Below are 19,449 nucleotides of genomic sequence, written 5' to 3' on the forward strand. Positions count from 1 at the left end.
AGGATCTTGGCAACGGCTTCTCCTGCTTTGAGGCACCACCCGGCCAGCCAGAAACTGGGCGGGCGGCCGGAGGGTCTGACCTGGCACAGCACCCTCGCACTGGGCACCGGCAGAGCTGCGCTGCCCTGCCCAGCCTTGGCGGGGAACAGAGAGGGCAGCAGTGGGTTCGTGTCTGGGGCTGCTTGTCCCAGGCTGGAGGTAGCTTGGCACGTGCCTGCTGGGGACAGACCTGTCCCTCTCCCCGCTGGCAGCAGCGTGGAGCAGCTGGGTAGTTCCTACTTGCTTTGGTAGGTGACTTTGTGCAGGGGATGGGAGCAGCAAGGAGAGACGGGGGCCCTCTGCACCCTTGGTGCCCTCTGCGGCCTTGCCATCGCTGGAGAGGGGATTTGGAGAGGGATCTCTCCCATCCCTCGTGGCCTGGGAGCGCCGAGCAGCCGCTGCCTCTCGCTCTTTCCCGATGCAGCTGCCACGAACGGCCGCAGCACCGCGGCATCAGCGGGAGCCATCACCTGTCAGCATCCCGTGGGACCAGCAGGAGGGGGAGGCCACGTTTCAGCTCTGTCCAGGAGAGAAGGAAGCGGTTTGCTCAAGCTGCTCAGATCCGGGCTGCGATTCGGATGGAGCCAGATGTCCCGTGTCTTGTTTGCTGGAAGGCGGCTGGAGGAAGCAAAGAGCCTCTCGTTTGGGGTTGGCAATAGAGGGTAGAGGCAGCAGCCCCCCACAAATGGGAATCCTTGGTTCATAGGGAGGAAAACCCAGTCCCCAGGCAGCATCTGTCCCCGGCCCCGCACCGACCGGGCTGTGGGCGTCCCGGGGGACCCCGCCAGCATGTCCCTGAGCGGGGCTGGCGGCAGCACCAGCTTGCAGGGTCAGGGTTGAGGAAAGGCATCCGCAAGGTATTTTTAACCGTGTGTGACTCCAAACCCCGGCCGCGCAGCCACCAGCAGCCGTCTGAGGTTAGTCCTCAGCTGCCGACGGTTGATTGCCCACGGGATGGTGGTGGGGGGGCTTTGGGGAAAGTTCGGTTCCCGGCTGCCGGGGCCTCGGGGAGGAGTGACGGCACTTGAACCATCGACCTTCTGGGTGACCTCGAGCGAACAGCTTCACCTCCCGGTGCCTCCCCTCCCATCCTGTGTGTGCCTTGCCTAGATTAGAGCAGCCAGGGTGGGGACAGCCGCTCCGTCCGCCCCGGCAGCGCCTGCTCCGGGCACACGGCAGCTTCCCCGGGGCCAAAGGGGGAGGATGTCGCAGGATTTCCAGCCACCACATTACTGTGTGCTTTGAGTACTGGCTCCACCGGCTGGAGCAGCTCCCAGGTGCCAGCTGCCACGTGCGGGTGGTGGGGACAGTGCCATAGGGCCGTGGCAGCCCGGTCCCCCGGCCTCAGCCTTGCCCCACTGCCACCAGGAGCTGCATGATTTGCTGCGACCATCCAAGCTACAGCGGAGGGCTGGATCCTCGTTTCGCTCCCTTAAGCTTGTAGGGTTTTGCTGGCTGCTCTTGGTTGCTCTAATTTTTATCTGGGGCTCGTTGTTAGAACCATGAAATAAATAGCTACGTGCTCCTCTCGAGCGTCAGAACCCTCCGGGTGTAGGTGGGTTGCTGCGTCCCTGCCCGCCCTCCCTAATTAACTGTTGCTCATCAAATCAAGGCTTACTGACCTGCCCTACTCTTCCCTTGGGCTGCTGGCTCCTGCCGCACGCCTCTCATGGCCCCCCAAGCCTCTCGTGTCTCCCGTGAGCCCATATCACGTTCAGAGCCCCGGGCACACGATGGAAGACGGGACCCCAGGCAGCAGCATCCCCCCACACAGGGCTGATTTCCTCGCCGGCAGCTCCCTCCGTGCCCGCGCTCACGCTGCTCTCGCCGTCCCCCCGCATCCTGCTTCCCCTCTTTCTTCCTCCCATTGACCGTCTGCCCATCGGATTATTTTTCCCCAGATGCTGCGGTCTGCAGTTTTCCCAGGTTGAATCTGCCTGGGTTTGTTCTCCTAATCTCTCTTAAGTCCCTTTTGTGTTATTTCTGCCCTCGTCGATCTGTCGAGCATCCTCCACAGATTATGCTAATGCGCTATTTGCTCGGTGTCGCATTAACGAGAACACTGATGGTGTCTGTAGGTGCAGCCCCTTTGCCTGGGTACCTGAGGGGCACCGGAGGCCCACAGCACCTTTGCAGGGGAACCAGTGGGAACCAGTATGGAACCAGTTGAGTGGGAGCCAAGGTGCGTTGTTAATGCTGGACCAGATTCTGTGCTGGTCCCCGTGTCCTGCAGCCTACGGGTGGCTCTTGGCCCCGCCGTGCCCGGTGATGCACCGCGGGCACAGGCAGAGCGCTTGGCCGCCGGCCCCCACCGCTATCGGCCCATCTCTTCCCGCTCGGGAGGCGTCCTGTCCTTTCGGAAGGATGGGGGAAATGGAAAAGGCTCCACCTCTTCCCTGGGCAAATACAGCTCCTCTGAGTTCACATCCTGGAGAACGGAATAGCCAGGTCCCAGCAGGGACGGTGACTTCACCTCCCGGTAACGCATTTCCCCGGCCAGCTGGGAAAGGAGCCCTCGTGTCTCTGAAGGAGCTGCCCAGCTTCCCCCTCCAAAGCCTTTCCCAGCTGTTTCCATCCTGGCCAGGGCTGGGGGATGCAATTTCAGCTCCGTGGGGAAGGGGTGTTCCTGCTCCCCCTTGCCGTGGGAGCCAGGCTCAGGTGCATCGCTTTGGGGTGGGCGGCTAGTGCGAACCCCCAAATCATTGCAGGGAAGGAGAGTGAGCGCCGTTCATCCCACCACGCAGCTCAGATCCTTCTGGGGGCCCAAAACTTGGAGCAGGAGCATGTGTTTGGCTTTTGCAAGGGGTGAATCCAGCCCCAAAGGACTCCTGTGATGCTGTTTGCCCCCTCCAGCCCCACTGCGGTCGCCAAACCTCGGGGGCGAGAGGCGAGAGCTGCACCTTCTTCCCAGCTGCGCGGATGGGGACGGGGTTTCCGACTCTGCTTTTCCTTGCATTGTTCTGGGAGCCTTTGCTTTGAACAAGCTGCCTGTTTTTTCCTGCTTTGCTCGCAGGGGGAAGCAGTGGGGGGAAATTGGGGGTCTGGCCAGGGGTCCTGGGGTGGCTGGACTGGGGGTGAGCGATGGATGTCTGCGCTGTGCGGGGATGCCGTCCCCACTGCCTCCTGCTGCCAACGTCTTTAAAAAACTTAATTGTTGGGTTTTCCCTGGGATAAAGGCTCCCAGCCTTGCCCGAAGAAGGAAAAAGGCTCCCAGTTGACTCTGTAGTCCTGCTGCCATGTCCCCAAACCCCCTTCCCTTTGCCTGTCGTGGGTCCCCAGTGCAGCTGAGGGAGGAGGGCAGGTGCTTTGGGCCTCTCAAACTCCCAAACTTCGCCAACACCCACCTTCACCATCACCCACCGCCATGGCCGAACACATCGCAGGACGAGAGAGCTTAGAGAAGGAGAAAGCACAGACGAGGAGGGAGGCAGAGGAGACTCGGACGTGCCATCAGAAACAACTTGGTGGCAGGGACACCTTGGGCTCGGTGTGACTGTAAGCCCTCAGATGTGGAGCTCGAGCCAGGGGTAAATTGTGGAGGCCATCGAGGTTAGAGACAGGAGTCTTGTGTTTTGGCGTGGGGATGCTCACAGCGCAGGGATGCTGTGAGGAGCCCTCGAGTTCGGCTCCCAGCTCGCCACAGGTTGCTGCATCCAGTGGGTTTATTCCAGCTGCACCCGGGGTGCCAAAACCAGGAGCAGGGCTCGTGTGTGACAGCCATCGTGCAGCCTGTGCAGGGTCACGGCAGGCAGGGCTCTGCCCGGGTCCAGCACGTCTCACACCTGCGTCTGGGAGGTTTCGCAAGGGACGGAGACACCAATTGTTCTCCAGGAGCTGCCAGACGCTGGTGTAGGGAAAGATAAGGGGTTCCCTATCGCGTCGCTTTCTCCCGTCGCTGCCATTTGCCCCGTGTCGATGGGAATCTGCCTCCCCGATTGCACCCTCCCCGTCCCTGCCAATTAGCCCAGTGGCTTTGCCCCAGTCAGACCCGCCCCGCGGTGCCTGGCTTGGCACAGGACCTGTTTGTCGGCGTTGGTGGGGAGCCCGTTCGCCTCAAACCCCGGCACAGGCTGTTTGCAGGCAGGGAAGCACCCATGACGTTTGGACACCCGTGGCATTGGGGTGCAGGGATGGGTGCTCAGCTGGGTGTCCCAGGTGGCAACACCCCAGCAGACAAATTCACCCACCATAACCACGGGGGGAAATAGGGGAGCCCCTGCCTGCCCGGGGGGCCGGGCACAACACTGGGCTTGGCCTTTGGGGTGCGGGCTGGTGGCTGCAGCGGGCAGCCAGGGTCAGGAGCCCTTGGCTCTTGCCCAACTTCTGTCTCAAGCTTGCTGGGCAGCTTTGGTTGAGTTTCTTAAGGTGTCTGTGGCCGAGCTCCTGCCCCATCGAAGCGGGTGAATCTCTTCCGAACCTATTGGGAAACTGCACCTGAAGCAGCCGGTTTGCCGGGAGGAGCCGGGTGTGGGTGGCCACGGCGGACATGGGGTGACAGGCAAGGGTGATTCCTGCAGAAGAGGGATGGACATCACCTCTTCTTGTCTTGATTTTGGGCGAGACATCGAGTTTCTCCTGAGCCCCAGCACGAACCCACCATGTGCCGAGGCAGGGCCACCCGGGCCATCGGTGCAGGTCAAGACCAGGCAAGGCAGGTCAGGTGAAGCTGCCACCTCTGATCCTGAGAGGCTGCCACCACCATCGGAGACGGCTGGTGCTCTGCAGGACCGCAGCTGATTAGCTCCTCCAGCTGGTTTATTGGCTTAGTGGTGACAGTCCCCAGGTGGATTTTATTCTCCCAAGAGGGTATGTGCATGTATTTGGTGTGTCCAGAGCACACGATCCTTCTCCCACCACCCAGGGCAGCAGGATGGTGTTCCTGCAGTGCCCAGACAGAGCGTTCCTGCGTGTGGGATGCTCACGGCCAGCAGTGCAGGGATGGTCATGGTCCAGGGATGCTCGTGGTTCAGGGATGCTTGTGGTCCAGTTCAGCAGTCCAGAGGGATCGTATCCACCTCCCAGCCCTCGAAGCGAAGCCCAAGGGTGTCCCCACAGGGATGAGGTCTCTGGTGAAGGGCACGGGCTGACGCAGGGTGCCCGGCGTGCTGGCACAGGGGGTGCCGGCCAGGCTGGGTGAAGGCACGCCTGGCTCCACGCAGCCAGTGCCGGGCGAGCACCCGGGAGGGGGTAAATATGGGTTTGCGCTGGGCCGGCTGCCAGTGGCGCAGGTTGGCGCCCGCCCTGGCTGGCTGCTCCCCGGGAGCCCCCTGCACCCCACAGGGAGCTCAGCCCAGCCTGGCATCCCCGCTGTGGGGGTGCAGCCCAGCCCCATGGGGAAACTGAGGCACGGGGCGCAGCACGCTGGAGGGGGCTGCTTCGTTGGAAACGTGCCGTGTGGGGCTGCACCATCCCAGCCCCCCCAAACCAGCGAGGGTCTGGGAGGCCGAGGGCCAGCACCTTCCCCCCAGCTGGAGCTGGAGCGTGCCCTGGACGAGGGTCCGGGCCCGTCTGGCGAGCGGGCGGCTGCGCTGCCTTCGCCCCGGCCCTACATTTGTAAGCAATTTCCCGGCGCGCTCCGGGCGCTTCCCGCTGCCGCTTGGCAGCCGGACGCCGCACAGAAGCTCGCTGGCTCCCTCGAGGCCTCGCTCAGCCCCGGCCCCGCGCTGCCGAGCCTTGTCCTGCCCGGGCAGGCGCCGGCGAACATGCCGGAGCGGGGAAGCAAAGCGGGGTGGGGGGCCAGTGGGACCCCCTGGAGGGGTCGTGTTGGGGAGTGGGGTCAAGTGGGGGGAACCCACGTCCGGAATTAACCCTCGGGTTGCACAAAGCCGGGTTTCCCCATGGAAATCTCCTGTTCTGGGCTTTCTGCATTTCGGCGCTGGGTCCGTGTTTTTCTGGGTTCGTCTTCCCAGGATGTGAGTGTGTTCCCAGTGGGGAGGTGTGGATCAGGCCCACGGGTGCTCCCGCCCCAGTGCAGACCCCAAAGGAGGTGATGGTGCGGCTGGGAAGGGTCTGGCCACCCCATCCCAGTGCCATGGCTGGGTCAGCCCCGACCCCGCAGCCCTTGCCCAGCCCGGCTCTGTGGTCTCCTGGCCAGAGCCGCACCTCCGAACCAGCCGGTCTGGGGGGACTGGGAACAGCTCTGCCAAGCCCCAAAACATCTGTGTGGGAAAGGCTGGGGAGCCTGGAGCTACCGAGGCACTGACAGGAAGAGAAGGGGCTGAAGAAATGGGGAGAAAAACAGGGGAATTGGTCAAAAGGAGGACGTGGATGGAATGAGAGAGTGATGCAGGGAAGCGTCCCGTCACCTGCCTTCCTGTTACCGCATCCCCTGGCTGCAAACCCTCCGGCTCTCCAGGCAGAGATTTACCCTCCAGCTCTCCAGGCAGCGATTTACCCAGCTACAAAACGGGGACGAACTCCTTCCCTTCCTGCCTGAGGTGGGTACGAGTGTTATTGCGTTCACACCTGGGAAGAGCCCCAGAGGGGATGCTGCTCCCGGCTCTGCTTTTTTTGGGACCTGCTGCTTTCCCAGCTGCCCACACCGTGTCCGCGTGGTCCTGCCCCATGTCCCGACCTCGCTGGGCTGCCAGAGCAGGGAACTAATTTGAGGAATGTTGCTCTGGGAGAGGAGCAAAGACACGCGCGTTTTGCTGTGCAGATGCTGACAGCTGACTCCCAGGGCCAGGGAGTGGGCAGGGACCCCCACCGCAGCCCGGGACACCTCCCGCATCCCATCCCTGCCCATCGGACCCCGCCGGCCAGCCCCGTCCCCTCGCAGGAGGGGATTGGGGGTGCGATTTTGGGGTGAGCTCTCCCTCCTCAAATAGTGGGCACAGCTCAACTCCAGGACCAGCCCCCAGGGCTGTGGGATGTTTCTGCTTCTTGTGGATCTGCTTGGGCTCAGTGGGCGTCTCCATCCAGCCCTTCCCTTCCCAGTATCGCCCACCCAGGCCCACTCTGCCACCCAGCTTGTGCAGTTCAGGCTCTGCCCCTTCTTCCTGTAGTGAGGACCCTTCATCCTCTTCCTCCTTCTCCTCCTCCTCCTCACCCTTTCTCAGCAGCGAAACATGCTGGCAATTTCCAGCTGCAGCCGATGGGTGCAACCCCACGTTGGCCTTTGGTTCCCACCACACAGAGCATCCTTCAAGAATACCTGTTTATAAACCCCGATTAGAAGGCAGGAGGGCAGGAGGCGATGGCTTCGTGGGCATTGCCTGCAGCTTGGTGGATCCCTTTGCTTAGTTTTATTTTTATCTCGATCGTGTCCTTTGGAAATCCCCCAGCAGCAAACGCTGCCCAGCCCTTCCCACTCCCTGCTTGCAGGATCCATCCCGAGACTTGCGGAGGGGTAGGACGAGGCCTTTGCCCACCGCAGCCGACCCCGCTCCTGGCTCTGCCGTACACCCCGAGTGCGATCCCAGCTCCGTGAAAGAGGCCCCGCAGGGCTCTGTGGTTGTGGTCGCTCCCTGAGCCGGTTCACAAGTGAAATGTTATTTTTCCTGCCTGGTGGGGCCAAGGGAAGCGGCTTGTCCTCGAGGTAGACCCAGATCCGGGGCTCTCAGGTGTTATGGGAGTGGAAGGGAAAAGCAGGAGCTCTGCTGAGCGATGGCTTTGGGAGCCGGTTCCTTCGGAAAGGGCTTTGGGGTTGGCGGAGCTGCTCGCTGCCGCGCTGCGGAGGAACAGCCCCTGGAAGAGGTAATTAGGGTGATCCTGTCCTGATCTCCTCAGCTGTGGCGAGTCACGAGTCCTTCACCAGCAGCCACTCCAAGCCCATTTTGCATTAATTAGGCTGTTTACAAAACACTGTAAATTGCTGTAATGAACACACTGGTCCTCAGTTTCCTTTAATTATCCATTTGCGTGATGAAGGAGCCGGCCCCCTCTTCAGCTCCCCTTTCCTGCAGAGGGGCCACGTAGCAGCGTGTGGCTTTGTATGGGATCTGCCATGCGAGGGGGGCAGAGACCTTGGGAGAGGGGGAGAAGAGAAGGGAATGGGGGAGGAAGAGGGTGACAAGAATAAGGAGGAGGAGGAAGAGGAGGAGAAGAAGAAGGAAGAGGAAGAGGAGAGGGGGCTGCAGCCCTGGAGGTCTGCCCAGCTGTGAGGGAGGGGGCTCCTTCCCCAGGACCCCACTATGTTTCAGCGGGGTTTGAGCAGCTGTTTCTCCCCACACTCAGAGCCCAGCGCTCAGACTTTGATTTTCCATAGGAAACACTTTCAAAGCGTTTAATCCTCCCCGGCTCGGCGATGGGGCTGCCTGGAAAGGCAGAGGAGGAGCGGCGGCATTTCTTGCCCCCCACATACCTTCCCCTTTTCTTTCCCTTTTGACTTGGCGGGTGAATTCCAGAGATGTTAATCCGCTCTCAACCCCTCGGTGAAGAATAAAACGTCCTCTCTGTGTGGGAGGAAGGAATTCATCCGAATTAATGGCGAGGAGTGGGGAGCTGGGGGTGTGCGTGAGGCTGTGTCGAGGGTGGGGTGAGCATCGTCCGCCGCTCAGTGGTCCCCGAAGGGGAGGGAGGGACGGACGAAGGGATGGGGATATTGATGTGGCACAATTCTCCCATTCATGGCTGGAGGCTTCAGCCAAATGCCAGTAAAAATGCCAACCATGTGGTCTGTGGGCCAGGCCTCGGCGGCAGTGGCGGGCGCAGGGAGCGAGTGGGGGGCAAAAGGGCCCCGCTCAGCAGTTTTGGGGAGCTGCTGCCTATAAAGGGGAGGGACACGCTGTCCCACGGAGCCGGGGGGACAGGAGCTGCAGGGTCCGACCCATCCCGGCGGCGTGCAGAGATGGGGCAGGAGGGACAGAGGGAGGAAGGGGTCTGAGCTGGAGCTGGGTCAGCCTGTTGATGGTTCGCGGAGGTGAACGTGGAGAGAGAGGAGAGCAGAGGCCGCTGGGATGGGCCAGGCGCTGTTCTGCACGCTGGGAGGTCGGTGTGGCCGTGGGACGGGGTTCGCGCGGGGTCCCAGAGGCCGTGCGGGCTCTGCCTCCTGCCCTGACCTTCACCTCTTCTCTCTGCAGAGCTCCTGGGATCTGCCAAGCGCCTGAACGTCAACTACCAGGATGCGGACGGGTGAGTGCTCCCCTGGCAGGGTGTGGGGTGCTGCCGCGCGGGTGGGCTTGCTCTGCCCAGTACCCAGTCGGTTCTGTGGCTCTGGGTACCGTAAAGCTTTCGAGGTGGCTGCTGAGCACCGGGGAACATCACAGTGTCCCAAAGCCAGGGCAGACCCAGCACCTGCCCGGATCTGAGCTGAGGGCTCTGCTCAATCCGGCCTGCAAAATCCTCCCTAAAGCTCTTCTGCGTCCCCCTCCGTGGGGCTGGAGGTGAAAAGGGATCGCAGCGTGTCCAGCCAGTGCCTCGAGTGCTGGTTGAAGCACGGACGAGCACTCGTCCGGCCACGGCGCCTGCACGTGCTTGTGTCTGTGTTTAATGTCCCTTCGTTTGGGGGGAGGTTTAGAGAAAGAAAAGATGAGGTTGCTGAGTGACCACAGCATATTTGTGTAGCTCATCACTTCCAAAATCCGAGCGCTTCGTAAGCTGGGTACTGAGAGTTAAAGAAACCACAAAGGCCCATAAAATAAATAAGCGTGTTATTCTTATTGAATTAACTCTGACCCGTGAGTTATTAGCGTTGTTTTATGTACTGTTGTTGTACCTAATTTCTACATGTTTTCTTTTTGAGGACTCTGTAGGAGGAGGAGGTGGCTGTGATGAGTCCTAACAGGCCAGCGGGGGGTTGAAAACGTGCAGGATGGCTCTGTCTTAAAATAATACTGTGCAGATGGAGCTTAATAGAAAAAAAATGTAATAATAGAAGCAATGATCTGATTCTGATAAGGCACAGGGCTCGTGCTGGGGCAGCTGCAGGAGGGCAGCTGATGGGGACGGGGTAGAGGGTCCGATCCTCATCAGAGGGCCACGTGCGGGGTGTCAACAGCGCGGGCAGCACGTTGGGTTTTGCAGGGGTGCAGGAAAGGGACGGCGGGGAGGTGAGACCCATGCACGGGGCCGGCAGCGTGCTCCCTCCCGGGAGAGCCGTGCTGCCAGTGCTGTGCTCGGCATCGCCTTGCTGGTGGCTTGGAGGTGATGGGGTGGGCGAGCGTGGGATGGGGCAGCGCTGGCCCCGCTGGGATCCCCACAGGGTTGGCTCAGGGAGGGTTTTGTACCCCCGGCGTTCTCGCTTCGAGGCGGAGGTTTTGGCGTGGGCTCAGGGACGCAGCGGCTGCATTGAAGGAGGGAGCCCAGAGGGACCTGTGCAGGGATTTGGGGGTGCCCTGGGATGGGCATCGGGAGGAGAGCTGTGCTGGTCTGGCTGCATCCCCAGCGTGGGGCTGGGACACTGCTGAGCCCATCGGAGCCATGGGCTGGCGCTGTCTGGGGCTCCCCGTGCCCCTTGTCACGGCACACGGGCTAATCCCCGGCGGCGTGGGGACCCTTCGCTTGGCCGTGGCCCCTCACGTGACAGCACGGGGGGAGTGCCGGGCAGCCAGGCCCCTTTCACAGCCCCGAGACACAGGGCTCTTTCATTACTGGCGGCCTCCCACGCTGTGCCGTGGACTCCCGGCATCCCTGCTGGCACAGGGAGGGGGCTGCTGGCCGAGGGGCCGGGAGCAGCCGCGGGGCCGGTGTGTTTGCCGGGTGCTGGGAGCAGCGCGGCTTGGGGCTGCCCGGCTGCATCGCGGAGCGGGGAGAGGCACCGCTGCCCATCCCGCCTGCTCGCCCCCGCACACGGGGTGAGGGACCTGTCTTGCTGGGGTCTCGGGGGTGCACAGGGGCCCCTGCACCCCTCACTGAGCCCCAGGGCATGGACAGCACGGAGGGATTTATCTCTGCTTTGCTGTGGGGAAACTGAGGCACTGGGAGCGGGGAATCAGGAGGGACGTAGCCATGAACAGCCGGTGACCATCCTGGCCCTCAGCCCGTGTCCCCATTCAGGCGGGGGCTATAGGGACAGCACGGCAGGATCTGGGGCCACGCTGAGCCCTGTCTTGTGTCGCAGGTTCTCGGCGCTGCACCACGCAGCCCTGGGCGGCAGCCTGGACCTCATCTCCCTGCTGCTGGAGGCGCAGGCCACCGTGGACATCAAGGACAGCAACGGTAAGGGGTGACCCCGTGGCATGGTCCCGTGCCTCTGGCAGCCGGCTCAGCCCTCCGAGCGAGGCCGGGGGCCGCATCCAGCCCCGCTGAGCCCCGTTCCCCGCAGGGATGCGGCCCCTGCACTACGCGGCCTGGCAGGGGCGCGTGGAGCCCGTGCGGGTGCTGCTGCGCGCCGCCGCCTCCGTCAACATGGCCTCGCTGGACGGGCAGATCCCGCTGCACCTCTCGGCGCAGTATGGCCACTACGAGGTGGTAAGTGAGAGCCCAGAGACCCCCACGCACCCACCCTGGGCCTCTCTGGGGGTGCGTGCGTGGGGGGCGAACCCCGTCGTGCCGGGCGGGAGGGAGGCAGGGGCGCAGGATGGTGCTGAGCCCCTGTACCACGTTGCTCCCCCGCAGTCGGAGATGCTGCTTCAGCACCAGTCCAACCCCTGCCTCATCAATAAGGCGAAGAAAACCCCCCTGGACCTGGCCTGCGAGTTCGGGCGGCTGAAGGTGAGTGCTGCGGGGCTCTGCTCTGGAGCCAGCTGGGAGCAAAGCACTGGGTCCAGCTGCGACTGCTGTCCCTCTGCCACGAGCCTCGGAGCCCCGCAGGCAGCACCCAGCCACCTCCTGCAGCCAGGCAGGGCCGGATCCTGAACCTGAGAGCTGCAGACTTTGCTCCTGACCTCGCCGCAGGGCAGTGTCAGGCTGGGAGGGAAGCCGGGAGTCCTCGCTCCCGGTTCCCCACAGCCTCCCCCTGCCCACCCCAGCTTTGCTCCCGTTTAAGCACGGACAGGCTGAGCCGGCTCATCCCCGCAAGCCCTGAGCGCTCGGCTGCTCGTGGGGATGGAGCTGCCCCATGCCCCGGGAGACCCCAGCCCAGCCAGTACCGCACCGCAGGGCTGGGCTGGAGGGTGGCCAGCCAGACTGTCCCGTGCCCCGCCGGGGAGGGGACCGGGGGGATATTTCCATTTTTGGAATATCTATAATGTCTGCAGCTATAAACAGGGCAGTAAAAATAACTCCTCTGGGCTGCCCCGAGATGCTGAGAGTCGCTCTGGGCTTGGAGAGACGGGAGCTTTTTAGGGCTTGGTCTGAAAAGCCCGATTATGGGAAGACTATTTCTGGCTAGTGCGACCTTTTATGTCCCCTCGCGATGGCGTGGCCCAGCCAAGCACCAGCCAACTCCGGCCGAGCCCTGGGGCTGTGGATGGAGGGGAGCAGTGGGATGGGGAGCAGAGGGCTGGCCCCGACGGCAAGCCCCTCGCTGGGGGCGTGCAGGCGGGGGTACCTGCACCCCGCTGCTCACCCCTGTGCCCCGTGCAGGTGGCACAGCTGCTGCTCAACAGCCACCTGAGCGTTGCCCTCCTGGAGGGACAGTCCAAGGATGCCACCGACCCCAACTACACCACCCCGCTGCACCTGGCAGCCAAGAACGGGCACAAGGAGATCATCAGGTAACCTCCCGCCAGCCTGGGGCACTGCCCTATCCTGAAAAAACCCATCCTGGCTTCAGTCCCCCTTCCTCCCAAACCCACCTCCCTGCTGCAGGCTTCCGTCACTTGTCCCCAAAGCCTCAGCGGTGCAAGGGGTTGTCCCCTTCCCATCACAAAGCAGCCGGTCACCTGGCTCTGAGGTCCATGTCCTCCAGTTCATGCCTCTCCCTCCGTCCTACCAGGCAGCTGCTGAAGGCCGGGATCGAGATCAACAAGCAGACGAAGACAGGCACGGCCCTGCACGAGGCCGCGCTCTACGGCAAGACAGAGGTGGTGCGGCTGCTGCTGGAGGTGAGCGTGGTGGGGACAGGGCTGCACGGGGGGACAAGCCATCACCCCCTTCCCCTCGGTCCCCTGCGGGTCCAGCAGCAGCTGTGGGGTCTGTCCCTGACCGTGTCCCCTCCTGGGCAGGGCGGCGTCGACGTGAACATCAGGAACACCTACAACCAGACGGCGCTGGACATCGTGAACCAGTTCACCACCTCGCACGCCAGCAAGGACATCAAGCAGCTGCTGAGAGGTGAGGTGGGGCTGGCGTGTGGCCAGGCACTGCCTGGCACTGAGAGGGGCTTCTTCCCCACGGGACCTGCCTGGGGCTCCCCGTGCTCCTCCTGAACAGCGTAAACCAGCCTGGCTGCGAGCATCAGCATCCCAGTCCCATCAGGCGTGTCCCCATCCTCTGTCGGGCGATGTCCAGGGATCAAGTCCTTCCTGCATATTAATGTTGTCTTCTCCCCTCTCCTCGCTCTTGTTTTCTCCCTCCACCTTCCCCAAACTGCTCTCTTTCCCCCTGCACTCTGGCACCTTCTTTCTTCCCTCCGTCCCTTGTCTTCAGAGGCATCAGGAATCCTGAAGGTCCGAGCTTTGAAGGATTTTTGGAACCTTCATGACCCAACTGCTCTCAATGTCCGGGCAGGAGATGTCATCACGGTGAGGCTGCTCCCCGTCCCCCTGCCCCGCCACAGCCCTGGGTACCAACCCCGTCCCCCTGCCCCGCCACGGCCCTGGGTACCAACCCCGTCCCCCTGCCCCGCCACGGCCCTGGGTACCAACCCCGTCCCTCTCATCCCCGCGGCAGGTCCTGGAGCAGCATCCGGACGGGCGATGGAAGGGGCACATCCACGACGCTCAGAAAGGCACCGATCGCGTCGGGTACTTTCCCCCCTCCATCGCCGAAGTCATCAGCAAGCGAACAGGTCAGTGGCTGTCCTTGGCACGCCGGGGACAGTCCCCTGTGTGAAACCATTCCAGCCTTCCCAGCACCTCCTGTAGGACAGGTCCCCGCAGCCTGGCTAGAGAGGGGGGAAGAGAGAAGGACTCGGGGGGCACAGGGGGTTGTGCCATCAGTAGGGTGGCACTTTGGGGGTTGAGGCTCAGCTGTCCCCCCCGCCCTGCCTCCCGCATGAGCTCTGACCACCCGTGTTTTGTCTTTGAATGCAGGCATGGTTGTCCCTCGCATGGCGCCCGCGCACCAGCGCCAGGGTCCCCCCGGGGCCCTCCCAGCCCCCCCGGGCGGGCTGCAGCACCTCCCTGACGAGTGTCCTCACCAGGCAGCCCCGAGCGTCCCAGCACTCTATGGCCACCTCACCCTAACCCGGACGGCCCCGGGCCCTGACAGCTCAGGTCAGGGGTGCAGCTGGGGAGGGAGAGGGGCTGGGGACCTTCCCCTGTCCCCAGCCCTGCCCACGCAGGGGTACACGGGGAGAGACTCTCCTTTTACCTCCCAGCAGGGTAGCAGCTGCAGGGAAAGGGACTTTAGGGGAGCCTGTAGAGCAGCCCCTTCCCTGCCCATGTCCTTGGTCAGGCCATGTCCCCATGTCCCCTTCGTGCATCCCTTGCCAGCCCAGGTCACCCTGTCTGTGCCGTGCGCACCGGGAGGCGGGAGGGACTGATGCGTCGTCTGTGGCCAGAGGGATCTTGTGGGAGGCTGGTTTATACTGGTGTCACGGCGTTGGCACGCAGGTCCCTGCCTGGGACCTCTGTGCCCTGTGTCAGCCCCAATCCCGGGGCGCTGCTGACAGCCTCCCCGCCTGCCCCGAGCAGCAGGAGACAGGAACAGCGTGGGCAGCGAGGGCAGCATCGGCAGCATCCGCAGCGCCGGCAGCGGCCAGAGCACCGAGGGCACCAACGGGCAGAGCACCGGCATCCTCATCGAGAACGCCAGGGTAGGCACCAGTCCCCGCCCCCGCCTCGGGCTGGCGATGGAGCCCCAGCACCTTCCCTGTCACCCCCCACACCTCCTGGCCAAGGAGGGGCTGCAGGAGCTGAGCATCCTCCACGAAACACGTATTCACTGCTGGGTCTCGGTGGGGAGATGCTCCTGGGGGGTCCCTGGTTGCCCCCCACAGCACAGCTGGTGCTTTCGAATGGGGCTGGAGGCTGGGGTTGGTACCACACAGCGTCTCCGCTGTGTCCTGTGTCACCTTGAGAGGATAAGAAGGACCCTGGGCCAAATCCTGCCCAGATCTCCTCCGAGGGGCCAGCCCTTCCCTAGGTGAAGCTGTGCCCAGCAGCCCAGTGTGGGGACCCCCGCCCCACTCCCGGGGATGTGAGGCAGACCCTGGCAGCGCCCTGGGGGGACAGGGAGGGAGGTCCCTCCTCCGCTCACTCCCCCTCTCTCACAGCCGCTGCCCTCCACCGGTGATGACCTCCAGCAGCACCTTTTGGGATCGGAGCCACACAATGGGCAGTTGACCTCCACAGCAGGTGAGGGATGTCCTGACACCCCGGGGCCTTGGGGACAGCTATCACCCCATCCCTGGGGGCTGCTCGCTGCCCAAGGACCCCCATGACCATTCTCCTTTCTCCTCTCTGCCAGGGCCACAGGGCCACCAGCCTCCGGGCAGCTGCCCCCCTGGAGACAGGGTCTTCTCCCACCAGTTCTTGCGGCCTGAGCAGCTCCTCGAGGGGAAGGTAACTGGGCCAGCTGGGACCTGGTGTGCCAGGTGGGAGGGCCACGTCTGGGGCTCTCAGCCCAGCTCTTACTGCACTAGGGACACGGGACAGAGTCTTGGGGATGGTGGGGACAGGTGGGTCTTGTCCGAGGAGGTCCTGTCATCTTGCCTGGAGCAGCCAGGTCCTTCCAGCCCCTGCAGCCACCGTCACGGGCTGCTCTTTGCCCTGTCCTTTCCCCAGGATGCAGAAGCCATTTACAACTGGCTGAGCGAGTTCCAGCTGGAGTCGTACACGGCCAACTTCCTCAACGCCGGCTACGACGTCCCCACCATCAGCCGCATGACCCCGGAGGTAAGGCAGGTCCTTCCCCGGTGGCCAGCACCCCTCGAGCTGCCGGCAGCAGGCACCCACTGCCCTGCGCTCCCGGTGCTAACCGCAGCCCCGCTCTGCTCACGTTAGGATCTGACGGCCATCGGCGTGACCAAACCGGGCCACAGGAAGAAGATCTCCACCGAGATCGGGCAGCTCAGCATCGCCGAGTGGCTGCCCAACTACATCCCGGTGAGTCCCTGGCACCGGGGCTGCGGTCCAGGACCCTCTTTTCCCCAAGTCTTTTCTCAGAGCCGCCCTCCCCCAGGACAGGACAGTATGGGGACCTTTAAGTGAACGCCTGCTGCAACGGCCTGCGTTAACGCAGCCAGAGAGACCCCAAAACCAGTCTCCCGGCCAGGGGCAGGGAGGGGGTGGCTGAAGGTGCTGCCCGTGCCCCGACGCTCACAGCAGTGTCTCCGTGCTCTTCGCAGGCTGACCTGATGGACTGGCTCAGTGCCATCGGATTGCCCCAGTACCACAAAAAGCTGGTGAACAATGGCTACGACTCCATCACCATCGTGACAGACCTGACATGGGAGGATCTGCAAGAGATCGGCATCAACAAGCTGGGTGAGTCCCTGCCACCGTGCTGGGGTGGCCCAGGGCAGTCAAGTTTCCCCCCCAGGTCCCCGTGCCCCGTTCTCCCTCAGGCTGGGAGGCGCAGGCACGTACTGTGCACTTGGAAAGGGCAGTTCGTGGCTGTCCCTAAGGCCTCCCCTTGGCAGGGTGGAGCTGGGCTGAGCCAGGTGGATGGCAGCCGTAGATTGTCTCCTCCCGTAGGCAGGGTTTGGATAACCTGGAGGCCTCTGCCCCGGTTGGTGACATGACCACAGCTCTTGGCCAGGAAACAAAGGCCTTTGCTGCCAGTGCTGACATAACGCCCCTTTCCTGTTGTAACCTTCCTGCAGGCCACCAGAAGAAGATCATGTTGGCTGTCAAGAAGCTCAGAGACCTCCGCAAAAGCCTCAACCAAGCAGAAGCAACTCTGGCAAGACGCAAAGTCCCTGGTGCCCTGGACATCGTCACCATTGAGTCGCTGGAGAACGGGGAGTGCCAGTCCCCTCACACCCCCAAAATGACAACCTTCCAGGACAGTGAGCTCAGCTACGAGCTCCAGACAGCCATGTCCAACAGCTGCCACGAGACGCTCAGCATCAAGAGCAGCCAGGGGATGTCGCGGAGCCAGGAGAGCATCGGGGTGCGGTCCCGGGGCTCGGGGCACTCGCAGGACAACGTGCTGTCCCAGCACCTCTCCAGCCCCTCGCAGGAGAGCCTGGGCAGCGGGGAGAGCAGCAGCAGCAGCGGGCAGTCCTGCGCGCTGCCTCGCAGCAAGGAGAGCCCGGCCAGCCTGGCAGGACAGCCCAGTCCCGAGCCCTACGGGAAGCTCGTCTCCCCAGAGGGGCTGAACGGTTATGCCAACGGCGGCGGGGGCAGCCCCCTCAAGGAGAGAAACCTGCCTGAAGGCACAGATCAGTACGCCCGGCCGGTGGCTCAGAAAGGTGCCGGGACGCCGGCGGTCACCCCCTGTACCCCTCCCCAGACCCCCAGCAAGGCAACGGCCCCATATGTCTTCATGTACCCGCATGTCTCCTTGAAATCCCCGACAGCCCCTTCCCTCCCGGGAGCGGAGCAGCCCAAGACCCTGGCGCACCCGTACCCCTCCACCTCCCCCGGGCAGAAGAGCAGCCTGCAGACATCGGCCCAAAAAGCCTTCTCGTACCTGCACAGCCAGTGCGGCGCCGCGGAGCTGCCCGCCGTGCCCACGGCTGGGGCGGCCCCAGGCGCCTGGCAGGCCGGGGAGCAGCACAACGGGGGCGAAGGCCTCAAGTACAAGAAGCGTTCGCACAGCCTGAACCGCTACGCGCTGTCGGATGGGGAGCACGAGGAGGAGGAGGGGGTGCCCACCAGCACCCTGGGCTCCTACGCCACCCTGACGCGGCGGCCGGGCCGCAGCCAGATGCCGCGGGCCTGTGTGCAGGCGGACACCAAGGTGACCCGCAGCCAGTCCTTCGCCATCCGGGCCAAGCGCAAGGGCCCTCCGCCGCCGCCTCCCAAGCGCCTCAGCTCCGTCTCCAGCGCCCTCGCCGCTGAGGCAGACGGTGAGCAGCCCCCCGAGCCTGAGCGGCAGCCCGCAGCCCCCCAGGACGTGGCCGATGCAGGTGCCAGCCCCGGTGACGCCGGCCGTGGCAGGACGGTGAAGAGCCTGGCGGCTGCACTGGAGGGGACACCAGGGGCGAGTCCACCCAAGCCCCTCCTGGCCCCGAAACCGCTGCACATGGCTCAGGACTGTCACCCCAGGGCAGGTGTGGACGATGAGCCCTACGATGGTGGTGACACCAGCAGTGCTGTGCTTTCTGACACCAGCAGGGACCCCTTTGAGAGCAGCAAGCCACGGAGACGGACATTCAGCGAGCCCAGTGCTCCCATGACGGAGGTGGCTGTGCAGAGCGGGCGGGAGGATGCCTGCTCGGACACGGAGGAGGAGGCCAAGCCGGGGGTCTCCTCCTCATCCTCCCAGAACAGCTCCAGTGAGTGCATCCCCTTTGCAGAAGAAGGCAACTTAACCATCAAACAGCGGCCAAAGCCTGCTGGGCAACCCAAGGCTGACGTGGCCGTGCCAGAGACAGAGCCCGGTTCCCAGCCGGCGGAGCCCCCGTGCTCCGCTGGGAAGGAGCCGGCGGCGCCCGCTGCCACCAAGGAGCCGCCCGTGTTGGAGTTCAACCTCACCGAGTCGGACACGGTGAAGCGCCGGCCCCGCTTCAAGGAGCGGGAGCCACTGCAGGCGGTGCTGAAGGCGTTCGGCATGGCGGGGCAGGCCGAGGCGGGGGCCAGCCCCGCGCCCCAGTACGCCCAGGCCCAGGCGGTGAGCATCGCTGGCCCCGCCATGCCGGCACCGGTGCCACGGGCCGGGCTGGCCGGGGATGCCTTTGACGATGACAGCGTGGAGTTCAGGATTGCCGAGATAGAGAAAAGCATCTTGTCGCTGGAGAAGGGGATCAAGAAGGCACCGAGTCCCACCAAAGCCCCCGGCCCCATGGAGCTGCTCGGCACCGCCGTGGTGAGGACGCCTGCTCCAGGTACATGGGCTTGTGGGGGTGTCTCCGGGGCAGTGGTGGAGCCTGAGGCTCCCTCCTGCCCGGCTGGGTCGGTACAGGAGTGGAGGAGGACGTGTGCCGCCGTGTACCACGAGTCCCCTTCCTTTGCAGATGTCCCCGCCAAGCACACCTCTGTGGCATCCACCAAGCTAGTCTTCTCCGGGCCCAAGACCATCTACCAGCAGGTCCTGCAGCCCTCCCGCCACACCGTTGCTCCCTGGGCAGCCACCGAGGTGGTGCCAGATGTGATCGGGTCCCTGGCCGGTCCCAGCCCACTGGCGCTGGAGGGGGGCAGCAAGGTGTCAGTGAAGCCTGTGGCAGCTGCCCCGGGGGCCGCCCTGGCCCAGCAGCGGCTGGAGCAGACCAACTCCACCCTGGCTGCCGCGCTGCAGGCGGCCAAGAAGAAGATCACGGCGGAGGAGGCGGAGAGGTGAGGGAGCGCTGGGGGCGAGGGAAACGCTGGGGTTGGGCCC

At 63.9% G+C, this 19,449-nt stretch overlaps 1 protein-coding gene across 5 annotated transcripts in view; it reads left to right on the forward strand.

The window, feature by feature from the left end:
* CASKIN2 (CASK interacting protein 2) overlaps window positions 1-19,449 on the forward strand; it is a 34,203-nt gene that overhangs the window by 12,093 nt on the left and 2,661 nt on the right. The window contains exons 3-20 of one of the 5 annotated variants that reach the window (XM_068413139.1): window positions 9,060-9,111; window positions 11,039-11,136; window positions 11,243-11,388; window positions 11,536-11,631; window positions 12,445-12,575; window positions 12,797-12,905; window positions 13,026-13,134; window positions 13,450-13,544; window positions 13,693-13,810; window positions 14,055-14,237; window positions 14,658-14,779; window positions 15,239-15,320; window positions 15,433-15,527; window positions 15,750-15,860; window positions 15,969-16,070; window positions 16,313-16,451; window positions 16,790-18,958; window positions 19,088-19,406. In XM_068413139.1, the coding sequence (XP_068269240.1) occupies window positions 9,060-9,111; window positions 11,039-11,136; window positions 11,243-11,388; window positions 11,536-11,631; window positions 12,445-12,575; window positions 12,797-12,905; window positions 13,026-13,134; window positions 13,450-13,544; window positions 13,693-13,810; window positions 14,055-14,237; window positions 14,658-14,779; window positions 15,239-15,320; window positions 15,433-15,527; window positions 15,750-15,860; window positions 15,969-16,070; window positions 16,313-16,451; window positions 16,790-18,958; window positions 19,088-19,406 (4,276 nt within the window). Of the gene's footprint in view, window positions 1-8,934; window positions 8,968-9,059; window positions 9,112-11,038; window positions 11,137-11,242; window positions 11,389-11,535; window positions 11,632-12,444; window positions 12,576-12,796; window positions 12,906-13,025; window positions 13,135-13,449; window positions 13,545-13,692; window positions 13,811-14,054; window positions 14,238-14,657; window positions 14,780-15,238; window positions 15,321-15,432; window positions 15,528-15,749; window positions 15,861-15,968; window positions 16,071-16,312; window positions 16,452-16,789; window positions 19,407-19,449 lie in introns of those variants that run through there. The other 4 variants (XM_068413138.1, XM_068413136.1, XM_068413137.1 and 1 more) reach the window with 4 other exon arrangements.

The sequence above is a fragment of the Nyctibius grandis genome, chromosome 15 (genome assembly GCF_013368605.1).
Source record: "Nyctibius grandis isolate bNycGra1 chromosome 15, bNycGra1.pri, whole genome shotgun sequence".
Classification (NCBI taxonomy): domain Eukaryota; kingdom Metazoa; phylum Chordata; class Aves; order Nyctibiiformes; family Nyctibiidae; genus Nyctibius; species Nyctibius grandis.